This window comes from Sceloporus occidentalis, unplaced genomic scaffold (assembly GCF_023333645.1).
Source record: "Sceloporus occidentalis isolate IW3139 unplaced genomic scaffold, rSceOcc1.0.p SCAF_39, whole genome shotgun sequence".
Lineage (NCBI taxonomy): Eukaryota > Metazoa > Chordata > Lepidosauria > Squamata > Phrynosomatidae > Sceloporus > Sceloporus occidentalis.
In genome coordinates this window covers 6967511-6982998 of record NW_028317019.1, presented here as the reverse complement: position 1 = coordinate 6982998, position 15488 = coordinate 6967511, and the positions used below count along the sequence as shown (strand labels likewise).

General features: G+C 47.1%; 1 protein-coding gene across 1 annotated transcript in view; it reads right to left on the bottom strand.

The window, feature by feature from the left end:
• LOC149290498 (uncharacterized) overlaps positions 1-15488 on the bottom strand; it is a 40535-nt gene that overhangs the window by 14597 nt on the left and 10450 nt on the right. The window contains exons 2-3 of the mRNA XM_089489349.1: positions 9972-10092; positions 4791-5461 (exon numbers count right to left, since the gene is read on the bottom strand). Of these exons, the coding sequence (XP_089345475.1) occupies positions 4791-5461; positions 9972-10092 (792 nt within the window). The remainder of the gene's footprint in view (positions 1-4790; positions 5462-9971; positions 10093-15488) is intronic.

The window sequence follows — 15488 nt, the reverse complement described above, 5'->3', positions numbered from 1 at the left end:
CCGGGTCCATGGCCGGGTCCCGACACCACCGTGTGTCCCCTTTTTGCCATCATTGCAAACGATCCTCAAACGATCCTGGGACTCTCCTGCGTCCCTCCTCGGGCCTCCAAGGAAAATCGAGTCGCTATACAGAGTCTCGGCTCCAAATGCTCCATGGCTCATGGCACATCCTCGCCAAAATTCGGCTATTGTGGAGGGAGCTCAGCAGACCTCCACCCAGCGTCAGACCACCTCACCAGTCGATAAGGAGGCCAAGAAGATAGACGCTCTGGCCAAGAAAGCTTATGCGGCAGCGGCCCTGGCAGCGAAGGCTTCTAGCTACACGGCCTGTATGGGAGCTTATGTTCAGACTTTGATGGAAGGCATCTCCCCAATTGTGCCGGACGTTCCCGATGAGGTCCAGAGGACTCTGACCCAAATCAGGGATGAGACCCACTCGATTGGTAGCTGGCTCATCACCGCGGCTAGGAACGTCACGGAATGTGTAGGACGGGCGATGTCGGCTTCCATCGCGTTGAGAAGGCACGCTTGGCTCCGAGGCTCTGACCTTAATCAGAGCGTGAGATCCACCATCGAGGACATGCCCATCGACGGTTCGGGGCTGTTTCACGCCGATACCGACGAGCGGCTTAACAAGAAGTTCCGCATGAAGGCGGCCGCTCGCAAGCATGGCATGTCCACGCAGGGTCCGTCCTCCTTCCGCAAGCGTCTCCGGCCCTGGCAGCATCACCAAGGTCAGTTCCAGAGATTCCCCTATCAGGAACGTCAGTTCCATCAGCAAGGGTCGCAGCGGCAGGGCTACCCCTCTCAGCAACCATCTTCCTCGGGCCGTCGCAACCAGTCTCGGTACAGAAAGAACCGTCGACAGGAGCCCGACCAGGGGAAGAAAAGGGCATGAAGATCCCTAGCGCACTTCGCCCCCTCTCACTTGTTTTTTCTTGACATCTTGAGGCCCTTTGCCACCACATGGGCCTCCATCTCCTCCGACTCCTGGGTCTTGAACATCGTCCGAAGGGGCTATACCCTCGAGTTCGAAGAGCTCCCGCCCACCGGAGCTTTCATTTCTACTGCCCCCTCGGGCACCCTTCTCGACGAAGTGCGCTTTCTCCTTCAAAAAGGGGCCATCTCCCCATTGCCTCAAGATTTATGGCCCAAGGCCTTTTTCTCCAGATATTTCACTGTCCCAAAGCCGGATGGAGGAGTTAGACCCATACTGGATCTAAGGGAACTGAACTCTTTCTTAAGATATAGACGTTTTCGCATGGTGACGTTGGCTTCCATTTTGCCTCTGCTCCAACAGGACCTCTGGTTCGCGACGGTAGACCTGAAAGATGCTTATTTCCACGTTGGGATAAGGGAATCCCACCGCAGATTCCTCGCCTTCGCCATCGGCTCCGACGCCTACCATTACAATGTCCTCCCATTCGGCTTGGCCACAGCGCCTCGAGTCTTCACGAAGTGCATGGCCCCAGTAGTAGCCTATCTCCATCAGAAGGGATTCAGCGTTTTTCCCTACCTCGACGACTGGCTGCTGACAGCTCCGTCAAGACTGGAGCTTCTAGGTACAATTCACTTCACTCTAAACCTCTTGTCAGATTTGGGACTGGTAGTCAACCTAGAGAAGTCCCACTTGACCCCATCCAAGCAGGTCCGTTTCATCGGCTCCGTGCTCGACTCCGAAGAGTCGATGGCCTACCTTCCTCAGGACCGCTTCCAGACCCTGTCGACCGCAGTACGCACTGTTCACTCGAGCAGGAGACTCAAAGCCAGGGACATCCAGGTCGCGTTGGGACACATGGCGTCCACCACATTCGTTACTCCATGGGCGCGATTGCGACTCAGACCGCTCCAGGCATGGTTCCTCTCCGTGTTCAACCCGTTGACAGACTCACCAAACAAATGGCTCACCGTTCCAAGGACCGTGACTTCCTCCCTGTTATGGTGGCTAGACTCCCAAAACGTGTGCGTAGGTATGCCCTTCGTCCAGCCTCAACCGCAAATGACCTTGACGACGGATGCGTCGATGGATGGCTGGGGTGCACACCTTCGGGACCTATGTGTCAGGGAAAAGTGGTCCCTGCAGGAACGCTCCATGCACATAAACGCGCTCGAGATGATGGCGGTAGAAAAAGCACTCAAGGCGTTCGAATCCACTGTCACAGGCAAGGTGGTCCTGCTCAAAACCGACAACACTACAGTGATGTTCTATGTCAACAAACAAGGAGGTACCAAATCCAGGACCCTCCTGGACATCACGCTGAGAATTTGGGACTGGTGCATCCACAGACACATATTTCTCCAGGCCATCCACTTACCAGGAGAAGAAAACATCCTAGCGGATCAACTGAGCAGAACATCATCCTGCCACGAGTGGCGGCTTCACCCAGAGACGGTCGCCGACCTGTTTTGCAAATGGACAACCCCCCAGGTCGACCTGTTTGCGACAGCCTCCAACACTCACTGTCCCCAGTTCTGTTCTCGGATGCGACACGAGAGCCCCCTCGGAGATGCATTCGCATTCGACTGGTCCCGGGAAGTGGTATATGCTTTCCCTCCATTCCCGTTATTGACCAGGGTAGTGTCCAAGATGTCGAGGGAGAGAGTCGACGCGATCCTCATCACCCCGTGGTGGCCGAGACAGCCGTGGTTCCCGCTGCTTCTCCATCTGTCCAAGGGCGATTTTCTCCGGCTGGAACCGAGGCCAGACCTTCTCACCCTCCAAGAAGGGAGGGTCCGGCATCCCGACATCGACTCGCTACCGATGGTGGCTTGGAGGCTCCTGCGTTGACGGCGCTGACCCCTTCGGTACGGAGGGTGATCTGTGCCGCGCACAGGCCTGCAACTCAGAAGTCTTATGCCTCCAAATGGAGGAGGTTCCTTTCCTTCCTTGTTGAAAGGAATTTGTCGGCGGACAGCATCACCGTGCCAGTGGTGCTTGACTTTTTGATGTCATTACTGGATGCGGGACTGTGTCTCACATCCATCAAATGTTATCTGTCTGCTATTTGTTCCCATTTTCGTTATGATGGTTTACCTTCTTTCTTTAGGGACCCCTTGGTTAAAAACTTTTTAAAAGGGTGTAATAACCTCTACCCCCAGATTTCTCTCCCTGCCCCGGCTTGGAGTCTGGACATTGTGTTATCTGCCCTCCAATCCAAGCCCTTTGAGCCCTTGGCCACAACTGACTTAAGACTTTTAACATGGAAGGTTGTCTTTTTGGTGGCCATTACCTCGGTGCGCCGGGCGGGAGAACTCTGTGCTCTGCGGAGGGATGAACCGTTCCTCCGGTTTCATAGAGACAAGGTGGTGCTGAGGACTGATATCACCTTCCTGCCTAAGGTAGTATCTCTGTTCCACATGTGCCAGGACATTGTGTTGCCAACCTTGGCTTCGACTCCGGCAACTGTGGAGGAACGAAACCTCCATATGCTGGACGTTAGAAGAGCCTTGGCCTTTTACCTGGACAGGACTAGGGGTTCGAGCCGTTCCGAGAGACTCTTCCAATGTTATTCGGAACCGAAGAAGGGCTTGCCGGTGTCCCCCCAGAGACTTTCAAAATGGGTGGCCAGCACCATACGCCTTTGTTATGAACTGTCGGGAAAACCGGTACCGAACAGAGTCCGCCCCCATGCAACCAGGGCGGTCGCAGCTTCCTCTGCCTTTTTAGCTGGCATCCCTTTAGAGGATGTCTGCAAGGCTGCTGTCTGGTCCCAGCCTTTGACTTTTATAAAACATTATAGGCTGGACACCAGGGCTATTCGGGACGCAGCCTTTGGCAGGGCAGTCTTGGTTTCGGGATTGCACTGATGACTTATGTTTGTCAATTGGTCTAGAATATGTTCTCTTGTCTAGCTTATGGGGAGGCTGGTCTTGCATGACTTTACAATTCCTCCTCAGGTTCTGCAAGGTTATGATTGCGTTTAAACTGTGAATTATGTTGCATAATGCCACTGGGTATGGTCGTGCGTGACCCTGCATACCCTTCTTTTTCTTGTAGAAATTTGTCTGCATTGGTTAGAGTGTGCAAAAGATCAGACTGACGTTTTTCTTGGTTCACAAGTTTATTACTGTAATAAAATTATCCTGGTTTACCATAGCTTGGGTTTCAGGACACTCCCTCCGCCGTATACCTAAGCTTGTCAGTCTAAACCCATTTGTATGATTCGCAGAGACCACGAAGAAGAAGGACAGGTTGCTTACCTGTAACAGTATTTCTTCGAGTGGTCATCTGCGAATACATACAAATCCCGCCCATCCTCCCCTCGGTGTCCTGCTCGCTTTGGCTCTGTCTTACACCGCCTACTTGGCGGGGGGGGAAAAAATTCGGAACTGGGGAAAAGAGCGGGAACCGGGGCTTTATAGGAGGGGGGCGGGGTTACCGCCAAAAAGTTTCTATATGTTGCAAAGTGTACTTTGCCCAGTGATTCTAGAAGTATCCGAACAGTACTGCGCAGGCGCAGTAAAACCCATTTGTATGTATTCGCAGATGACCACTCGAAGAAATACTGTTACAGGTAAGCAACCTGTCCATATTCCTTATTGACAAACAGAATATTAGTTCACTGTTGGGATTTGTGTGGCTTCTCTCCCTTGTGGACTCTCTGATGTTTCACTAGATTTGACCTCTGAGAAAAACATTTCCCACAATGCTGGCATTTGTATGGCTTCTCTCCTGTGTGGACTCTCTGATGTCTCACTAGGTCTGACTTCAAATAAAAACATTTTCCACAATGCTGGCATTTGTATGGCTTCTCTCCTGTGTGGACTCTCTGATGTTTCACTAGGTGTGCCTTCTGAGAAAAACTTTTCCCACAATGCTGGCATTTGTATGGCTTCTCTCCTGTGTGGCCTCTCTGATGTGTCACTAGGTGTGCCTTTGAAGAGAAACATTTTCCACAATGCTGGCATTTGTATGGCTTCTCTCCTGTGTGGCCTCTCTGATGTGTCACTAGGTGTGCCTTTGAAGAGAAACATTTCCCACAATGCTGGCATTTGTATGGCTTCTCTCCTGTGTGGCCTCTCTGATGTGTCACTAGGTGTGCCTTTGAAGAGAAACATTTCCCACAATGCTGACATTTGTATGGCTTCTCTCCTGTGTGGACTCTCTGATGTGTCACTAGGCTTGAGTTCCAAGGAAAACATTTCCCACAATGCTGACATTTGTATGGCTTCTCTCCTGTGTGGACTCTCTGATGTGTCACTAGGTGTGACCTCCGAGAAAACCTTTTCCCACAATGCTGGGATTTGTATGGCTTCGCTCCTGTGTGGATTCTCTGATGTGTCACTAGGTCTGACTTTGAAGAAAAACCTTTCCCACAATGCTGGCATTTGTATGGCTTCTCTCCTGTGTGGACTCTCTGATGTGTCACTAGGCTTGAGTTCCACGGAAAACATTTCCCACAATGCTGGCATTTGTATGGCTTCTCTCCTGTGTGGACTCTCTCATGATTCAAATGTTTTTCTGTAAAGAACGACAATGACAGATAAGACTGAAAATCAGAGTTAAGAGAGGAGGGTGTTACCCCACAATTTAGCCCTCATTAACCCCTCCTTATTAGAGATGAAATTAAGAAAGTTGCTGTGAGTAACCCAAGCATGACCCTGCTGCTTATGCCCCTAAATCCATGTACTGATCGTATTCTTACTCATAGGAGCTAGCAAAGAATGGGGACTGCCTTGAGGGAATCAGTGGAAGCAGATAGTCAAAGGACTGTTGCAAAAATATTCTATTAACCATGTGCAAAAATACTTTGATTGACAGGTGTCATCATATCCTGTGAGACTGCCATTGAGTCCCGAGTCAGAGCCAAGACATGATGCAAGCTAACTGCAGAGGTTCCTTCATGCTGTTTGGCACCAGGAGATGACTCACAATCAATACAGTATGCAGCTCATATACGGATTGGTGTGGATTGCACTGGAGTTGTATGTACAAGAGATGGTGAAATTGATGGAAGTCGGAGAGGAGAGCTTGCAAATATTTGTATTATTTTGCAAGTAAAGAGAGAAATTCTCCAAGGATTTCAATGAAATCAACTGTGTTTTTGACTTATTTTTCAGTGTGGAAAGTGGTCAGTGCATTGCTAATATCTATATCTGGACATTGGCTTCTGTACTCTGCTATGTTATTGTTGCGCTGTATCTGGGAGCGTCACCCTCAGATTGTGCTGTATATTGGCTTTTCAACGCGATTGGATTTCATAGCCAAGATGGATCTGAGAGCCAGTGTGCTAATCCTTTTTTTCTAAGATATTTGTACCAAGCACCCCTTGCATTCAATTTGGTTTCAGACCATTCTTCCTCCCAGGAAACATTCTAAATCGATTTAAACCTTTTTGAACACTCGGTTTCTGCCCTCAAGCAACAATTACAGTATAAATATCTGCCCTGGATGGCTGTTCTTTGACGTCAGTCCAATTACAGACATACAGTCTGTTGGTTTACATGGTTAAGAATCTCAGTGTTCTCGCCAACCCCACTTGTCACAGGAGCTCCTGACTTCTCTTCCCATTTTGAACCCTCAGCAATTGGAATCCAGATCCGCCTAAGTAAAGTATTACCATTATGAAAGTCTTACATCTCTTGACCACTCCCAATTGTTGTCTAGTTCTTCTGCATGTGTGTGAATGCTTACGTGTGTGTGTGTGTGTTTTGCTTTTCCCCTAAATAAAATATAAAAACCTATTTCAAATGCATTTGGAGTTCTGTGTGCTTCCGGGCCTGGTATAGTTGGGCTGAATCCCGAGGTCACTCTTGCCCCAACTAAACTATATCTCTCTTTTCAGCTAAGTACTAAATTCCCCTAAAAACATTGCACTTGCGGCTGTCCTACCCAAATGCCAGCATTTGGGATAACAAAGGGCCTCTGGAATCAACCATGGACCTAAGCAAACTCAGTTGGGACAAAAACATTAGAGAAAAAGGAATTTTTGTGTCACCTTTCCTCTCTTCATAGACATTGCTGATAACTGCTATATGGAACGCCTTAATATCCCTGAAAACAAGGGCCTGAGCCATGTTCTCACCAGTTCACTCAATCCAATTCTTAAAATCTGTCAGGTTGGTGGCTGCCTCCCAATCCCCAAGGCCCCTCTCCTGGCCCTTCCCAGAGGTCCCTTCCTATCCGCACAGAGCTAAGTGATCCTGGCTTTGCTCCTGCCTTCCCCTCCTGGCTCCCAGAGGCCTGGTCCCCTTCCCTTTCTCCCTCCTCTCTCCAACCTTCCCTCTTGTCCATCTGCACTGTGTCAGCATTTCACCTTCAGCATCTCTCCCCTCCCTTTCTATTTTTCACATTCCCTCCATCTCTCTATCACAGACAGAAACACAGAGTGTGTGTGATGCATAAAAGGGACAGTTTGAGGCTCATTTGTTGAGAAAGGCAGGATATTCAGTATACAAATAATGTATTAGGAAAGGCAGAACAAGGGGGCTGGGACCTGGATTCCAATTTTGGCGAGGGTCAAATGCCAGAGAGGAGCTTTAAAACAGCTTTAAGACATCTGCAAGACTGGGATGGATTACTCTTGAGGATGGGGGGGGGGGGTTTGACATTGCCTCCCAGGGGATCTCAGAGGCAATCCCACATTGTGTCACCTTAAAATATGGAATACTTGTATTATTATGCAGTCTGTTTACAGTGGATTGAAGAATGGATATGATTAGGATATGATAAGTTATTAGAAATGGAAAACACAAAAAGGTTTGGATATCGTGCCTTCTTGTGGTATGATCAAATTAAAGCTAATACAGATTTTTGCCATCACTTTATAAGAAATTTATTGTTTAAAGTATGGGTTAAAGTTAAAAAAACTATTTTATAGTCAGATACCATCATGGGTCTCTGTTCAAGAAGCTTTCTATAGAAGAACAAAAATGGAGGGTCAGAAATGGTTAAGATACAGGGACCTGTTAACAACAGAAAAAATTATTTAATAATGAAACCTAGCAATGAGAGAGAGAACAAGATTAATAAGAATTGGTTTCTGTTTAGACAAATTTTTGAAAGATATAAAATTGATAAAAAAGAGCATGGTCTTACAGATAAGAAAAATGAAATGGATGCTATAAAATCTTGGCGAGATATAATTCTTTCACACTTTGCCAAAATCATCAAGAAAATTATATTAAAATGATGTATCGCTGGTATATATCCCCAGATAAACTAAGCAAAATGTACAAGAATGGAAGCAGTAGTTGTTGGAAATGCTGTTAAACAAAGAGGAACTTTTTACCACCTTTGGTGGAAGTGTACAGAAGCGGGGAAATACTGGGGGGAAATACACACTTTGATGTCAAACATGTTAGGAATAACATTACCATTTAGTCCTTTATTATTTTTATTAAATATGACAGGATTATTACAAAAAGAAGTGGAAAAAATAGATGTATTATTTTATATATGGTTACAATAGCTAGAATTGTTTATGCTAGTTCCTGGAAAGCGAAAAGAATTCCAACAGAAGATGAGTGGATAAATAAATTAGAAGAAACAATGGAGATGGATATATTGACTGCATTGCTAAAGGATCTGGATAAGGAAAAGATAAAAAGGGAATGGGAATGCTAATTAAAAACTAATTAAGAAGTAAAAAACTTTTTATTTGAAGACGTATACCTAGGAGATATGATATGGTTAGTAATGTAAAATATGCATTTACTTTGAGGAAGCCACGATATATATTAGAATTAAATAATATAATATAATGTTTTAGATCTACATAGTTGTTAGTTTTTAATGTTTGTTTTGTGTTTTGGTATTGAAACCAATTTTTCATGTACGTTTGTTTATGTGCTTGCAATGTTTGTAATGTGATGTCTGTTATTAATAAAATTTAAAAACATAAAAATAAAAATATGGCATAACGTTTTGCCCCTCAATATCCCACAGCATCCCTTTGGGGAAGTGGAGGCCATTTTGCCACTGTTGGGCCCTCTCTGATCCATTGCAGGGCCAAGGGAGGCCTTTTCCCCATGAAGCCTTTCCAGAGCCTCAAAAAGCTGGAAGAGGGGCCACAAAAGCCAGGAAACTTGCTCAGGAATGGGCTGAGGACCATTTAGGGGCAAAAAGCATTAATCTCCATGGCTCCTTCCCACAAAATTCTAGAATTGGCAGTTTAGGATTGGATATTGAGAATCCTTACAAAGAGGAGAACAATAGTGCCTCACTAAAACTAGAAATTCAAAGATTCCACAGGAAGTTGTTATGACAATTAAATTACGTGTGAAAGGGAACTAGGAATGGTAGTAGAGCACAAGTTGAACATGTGTCAACATTGTGATGCAGCAGCTAAAAAGGCCAATGTGATCCTAGGCTGTATCAATAGGAGTATAGTGTCAAGATCAAGGGAAGTAATAGTGACACTCTATTCTGTTTTGGTCAAGGCTCACTTGCAATAATCCTGTGTCCAGTTCTGGGACGACAATTCAAACAGATGTTGAGAAGCTGGAGCATGTCCAGAGGAGGGAAACCAAAATGGTCAACGGTCTGGAAACCATGCTCTCTGAGGAACGACTTAGGGAGCTGGGTATGTTTAGCTTGGAGAAGAGAAGGTTAAGACTGGATATGACAGCCCTGTTCAAATATTTGAAGAGATGTCATATTCAGGATGGAACAGGCTTGCTTTCTGCTACTCCACAGAAAAGGACATGGAACAATAGATGCAAGCCACAGGGACAAGAGATTCCTCTTAAACTTTAGGAGGAACTTCCTGACAGTAAGAGCTCTTCAATAATGGAATACACTCCCTCAGAGTTTGGTGGAGTCTCTTTCTTTAAACAGAGGCTGGATAGCCATATCTCGGGGTGCTTTGAATGTCTATTCTTGTATGGCAGAAGATTGAACCGGATGGTCCTTGTGGTCTATTTCAACTCTTTGATTCTATAATTCTGAAGTGGAATCATAGCACTCTGACAGTAAATTATGAAAGGCCTCTCAGCCTTCACAGGAAGGGCAATGGATTCAGGTTCCTTACCCACAGAGGCCACATTCTGATAATTCTCCATCATCACAGAACTGTACATAAGTTTCTGCTTTTGTGTCAACAGTTTCCATTCCTCCTTGGTGAAATATATTGCCACATCTGCAAAGGTCACCTGCAACAGAAAATAGCCCTGATCCAGAGAGTGACTAAGCAAAAGGGGAGGAAAGCACATGGTGCATTGCAAATATTATTTCAACACGTTAAAATTCAGTCCAGGAAATAAACTTTAAATTCTGCAAGCAAGCAAAAAGCTACTGCCTTTGAGATCCAGTTTGTCTTGTATCCTTTCAATATAATATACAATATAATGAAGAATACAATTTAGGCCATTTCTGGGATATTACTGATTGACTGAGATACTGACTATCCCAACATGTATAGTACATTTAGTCACCAATGAATTATAGTGCACTTAGCCATGTCTCACCTAATTTCAGAGGCAAATTTCATTTTTTAAAAGGAGTTCTGGGGAGTACTCAGGGCTTGAGGGTCACTGGGCCCACCCCTCAATTTAAGTCCAGAGATATTCTTCCGCATCACCCAGCATTTCACAGATTGGGAAAGGAAGACACATGTGGACAAGCAACCCCAGAAGGGGATCAAGATGGCCAAAGCTCTTAATGATACAGATCACATAAGCGAGGAAGGTGTGTGTCCAGCAGTTTGCTTTTGGCTCCGACTCCTGGCAAGGGCAAGACCCTGCTCCCTTCTCTCCTCCCCTCCCCTCTTTTGCGTTGATGGGGTGCACATATCTTTTGAACTTGACCTGACGACAAGGGGGAAAGTGGGAGGAAGAGAGAGAAATAGGACATTTTCAAAGCCCCTGAAAAAATAAGGTGACAGAGGATTGAACAGGACTCTCTCTGCTAAACTGGGACAGTTTGTTCTCCGCTTGCTTTCATGAGCCAGCCCAGCAGTGACACAGATGAAATGAATAGTCAGGATGGCAACTTACCAAAGAGCTGTTGTATCTCAGCAGCCTCTTTCTGTTGGAGCCCAACTCCCTCTTCTTGGCCTCTGTGTCAGCCATCAGGTGCGCACGGGGTCCTGGTGGCCCTGCACTTGGTCACTTCCAGCAAGAAAGGCCTCAAAGCCGTGTACAAGGACGCCAAGAAGATGTTCCTGAGAAAAGAGACCAGGGTTAGGATTGGCTTGGCAAGAAACCCTGCAGCATTCAAAGACACACAGAACAGCACCCTGCTGGTGACACACGCAGGTGACATATGCCTCCTTTGGGCTGATGCAGAGGTGTGTATCCCCTTCCTCCCTCTGCCCCAAACAAAGCCCCCTGGACCTAGCATAGATTCACTGCAGCTCCCCTACACAACAGATACTCCATGCCTTCTTAGAGTGGTGGGGGATTAGAGAATGGGGAATTGGAGAGGGCCCTGGTTATGTCTCTGTAGATAGATGTGAAATGAGTGCCCCATAAATACATAAATAAATAAATAATGTGCTGAATCCTCCAGAGTTCCCCAGTGCTTTCCCCCAGCATCAGCCCCTTTCCCAAGAAGGCTGCATCCACACTATAGAAATAAAGTACTTTGACACCGCTTAAACATTTCAGTGCTATGGAATCCTGGGACTTTACCTTTGGGACACTTAGCCTTCTGTGACAGATAGCTGATGCCACAATGAACTACAAATCCCAGGATTCCATAGGCTGGAGCTAGGAGAGTTAATGCGGTTTCGAACTGGATTATTTCTGAAGTGCGGATACAGCATGAGTCGGTTTTAAAAGGATAGAAGCACTCAATTCATTGTTTACCCTCCTAATAATAGTTTTCCTTTAAAAAAAATAAGTAGTTTGTCTTAGTGTCTAATCCTTATTTTTGTTGTTCTTGTTTGTTTCTATGTTTGTTTGTTTCATTCTTAGTAATATGAGTTATTCTGGTCTCTCTCCTTCCTTCTTGACTGAAGATCTCTTAATAAGGAAACTGGGGAGACTTTTAAAACCTCCCAAAGGAGCCACTTTTGGCCTTCTTGGGGACTAGCCTCCTCTTAGGAGCCAAAGCCCAATGTTTGTGAAGAAGAAGAAGAAAAAGGCTTGTATTAAAACTATCCTCCTATTTCTGATCCCTTTTAAAACCCATGTTCCCCAGAAAGAGCAGAGCTTTGTAATACGAAAACCCTCTCAGAAAAGAGACACAAAAGACACACTTCCTTCCTTTTGGCCCAAGGAGCCTGGCCTCCTTCTCTTTCTGGAGCATCAGGAGAGAAAGAGAAGCCTCTGTTCAACTGAGACTCAGAGAAGGTTCCAGAACATTCTTCCCCACAGTCACAAGCAACACAAAATGGCCGCCAGAACACAAAATGGCCGCTGGAACACAAAATGGCCGCCAGAACACAAAATGGCCACTGGAACACAAAATGGTTGCCAGAACACAAGATGGCTGCCTCTGTCTCAGCGCTTGTCAGTTGGCAGTTTGAGGCCTTCGGGGAACCCAAAATGGAGGATGAAAGGGCCCCAAAGTCCTCAAACAGGATTTCCAAACCTTAACAACACCTAAAATGCCAAACCAAAAGAACATTCCCAGAGTTCCATAGCACTGAGCCATGGCCATTATAGTGGTGCAGAGCAAGAAGCCCCAGCGATGGTGGCATTAATGAGGATTAAGGTCAGGCGGCAGCTCTTTCCTCCCCCACCCCACGCCTGATGATGATGATGATGATATCATCATCATCATCATCATCATCATCATCTTTCCTACAGCGTGAGCACCACCATTAAAAGCATTGAAATGCCCTTTGGGGAGTCCCACTCTCCCACCTTCAGAGAGAGTGGGCCTTGCCTAGAAGGACTGCTGGGCCTCCTTCCTCCCCTCCTTAATGGCAGTGGCCAAAGAAAAGCAGCAGCAGCAGTAAAACCAAGCCAGGCCCAGCCGGACCTCAGTGCAGCAGTGAAGCCTAGTGGTTCCAGGCCTTGTCTCTCTGCTGTCACTCTGCTTCTTTCTGTCTTTCTCCCTCTGACACTCTGCTCCTCACAAAGAACTAAATAGAGAAACTGAAACTCCTCCTCTTCTTGAAAGTGGCCAACGGGGGCCAGTAAATGGAGGTTTATGCAAATGCAGAATGACATCACTGCTATGGAAGGCTCTCTTGACCAATCAGAGAGCAAGATGAAGGTCCTTCTGGAAGCTTCCGTGAGAAGGAGATATAAGGCCTGAGAGACCAAGAGACAGTTGGGGGAATTGTGTCGGTTGGAGATCGAGCGAGAGAGAGTTAAAGAGTGGATCTTGGAAGTTAGTCTCAGAATTGGATGCTTAGGTTTATTTATTTCTTCAACAGCTTGTATGAATTGAATATTATATACTTACAAATATTGTACCTGCAAGATTCTTAATATCTTGTATGACTTATATTTCAGTTATATTTAGTTATCTATAATAGATATTTCCTTGGAGTATCTACTACTCAGGCAGACCCAGCCATTTTGTGAGGAGGAGGAACGATTAGAGGAAGGGCCTGAGGACGAGGAGGAGGAGGAGGAGGAGGGCATTTATAGGAAGGACCTGAGGAGGAGGAAGAGCAGGAGGGCTTAGAGGAAGAGCCTAAGGAAGAGGAAGGCTTAGAGGAAAGGGTGGAGGAGGAAGAGAAGGCTAAGACGGAGGGACTGAGGAGGAGGAACGATTAGAGGAAGGGCCTGAGTACGAGGAGGGGGAGGAAAGTTTAGAGGAACGGCCGGAGGAGGAGGAGGAGGGCATTTATAGGAAGTACCTGAGGAGGAGGAAGAGCAGGAGGGCTTAGAGGAAGAGCCTAAGGAAGAGGAAGGCTTAGAGGAAAGGGTGGAGGAGGAAGAGAAGGCTAAGACGGAGGGGCTGAGGAGGAAGAAGGATTAGAGGAAGAGTCTGAGGAGGCAGGCTTAAAGGAAGGGACGGAGGAGGAGGAGAAGGCTAAGAGGGAGGGCCTGAAGAGGAGGAGGAGGAGATGGAGGAGGGTATTTATAGGAAGGACCTGAGGAGGAGGAAGAGCAGGAGGGCTTAGAGGAAGAGCCTAAGGAATAGGAAGGCTTAGAGGAAAGGGTGGAGGAGGAAGAGAAGGCTAAGACGGAGGGGATGAGGAGGAGGAAGGATTAGAGGAAGAGTCTGAGGAGGCAGGCTTAAAGGAAGGGACGGAGGAGGAGGAGAAGGCTAAGAGGGAGGGCCTGAAGAGGAGGAGGAGGAGATGGAGGAGGGCATTTATAGGAAGGACCTGAGGAGGAGGAAGAGCAGGAGGGCTTAGAGGAAGAGCCTAAGGAAGAGGAAGGCTTAGAGGAAAGGGTGGAGGAGGAAGAGAAGGCTAAGACGGAGGGACTGAGGAGGAGGAACGATTAGAGGAAGGGCCTGAGTACGAGGAGGGGGAGGAAAGTTTAGAGGAACGGCCGGAGGAGGAGGAGGAGGGCATTTATAGGAAGTACCTGAGGAGGAGGAAGAGCAGGAGGGCTTAGAGGAAGAGCCTAAGGAAGAGGAAGGCTTAGAGGAAAGGGTGGAGGAGGAAGAGAAGGCTAAGACGGAGGGGCTGAGGAGGAGGAAGGATTAGAGGAAGAGTCTGAGGAGGCAGGCTTAAAGGAAGGGTCGGAGGAGGAGGAGAAGGCTAAGAGGGAGGGCCTGAAGAGGAGGAGGAGGAGATGGAGGAGGGCATTTATAGGAAGGACCTGAGGAGGAGGAAGAGCAGGAGGGCTTAGAGGAAGAGCCTAAGGAATAGGAAGGCTTAGAGGAAAGGGTGGAGGAGGAAGAGAAGGCTAAGACGGAGGGGATGAGGAGGAGGAAGGATTAGAGGAAGAGTCTGAGGAGGCAGGCTTAAAGGAAGGGACGGAGGAGGAGGAGAAGGCTAAGAGGGAGGGCCTGAAGAGGAGGAGGAGGAGATGGAGGAGGGCATTTATAGGAAGGACCTGAGGAGGAGGAAGAGCAGGAGGGCTTAGAGGAAGAGCCTAAGGAAGAGGAAGGCTTAGAGGAAAGGGTGGAGGAGGAAGAGAAGGCTAAGAGGGAGGGCCTGAAGAGGAGGAGGAGGAGGAGGAGGGAGGCTTAGAGGAAAGGCCTGAGGAAGAGGAGGAGGAAGGCTTAGGAGAGGCCTCTGGAGGATTCTTCAGAGGAAGAAGGAGAAGAAGAAGAAGGGGCTCCTGGGCATGCGCAGAGGCCTCAGAGGGAAAAGCCACAGGGAGAAATAGCTCTTGGTTAATGTTCCTTATTATTATTATTATTATTCCTAAACTTTATTTATTTATAAAGACTTATAAAGAGTTACTTGTATAGACTGCCTCAGGGAGTCTCTAAATTATAGCATCAGGAAAATATTTAGGTGTTGTTAAGGTTTGGAAATCCTGTTTGAGGTCCCTTCCGACTTTGAGGCCCCTTCAGCCTCCATTTTGGGTTCCCTGAAGGTCTCAAACTGTCAACTGCCAAGTGCTGAGGCAGAGGCAGCCATTTTGTGTTCTGGTGGCCATTTTGTGCTGCTTGTGACTGTGGGGAATATTGTTCCAGAACCGTCTCTGAAGCCTCAGTTGAACAGAGGCTTCTCTTTCTCTCCTGA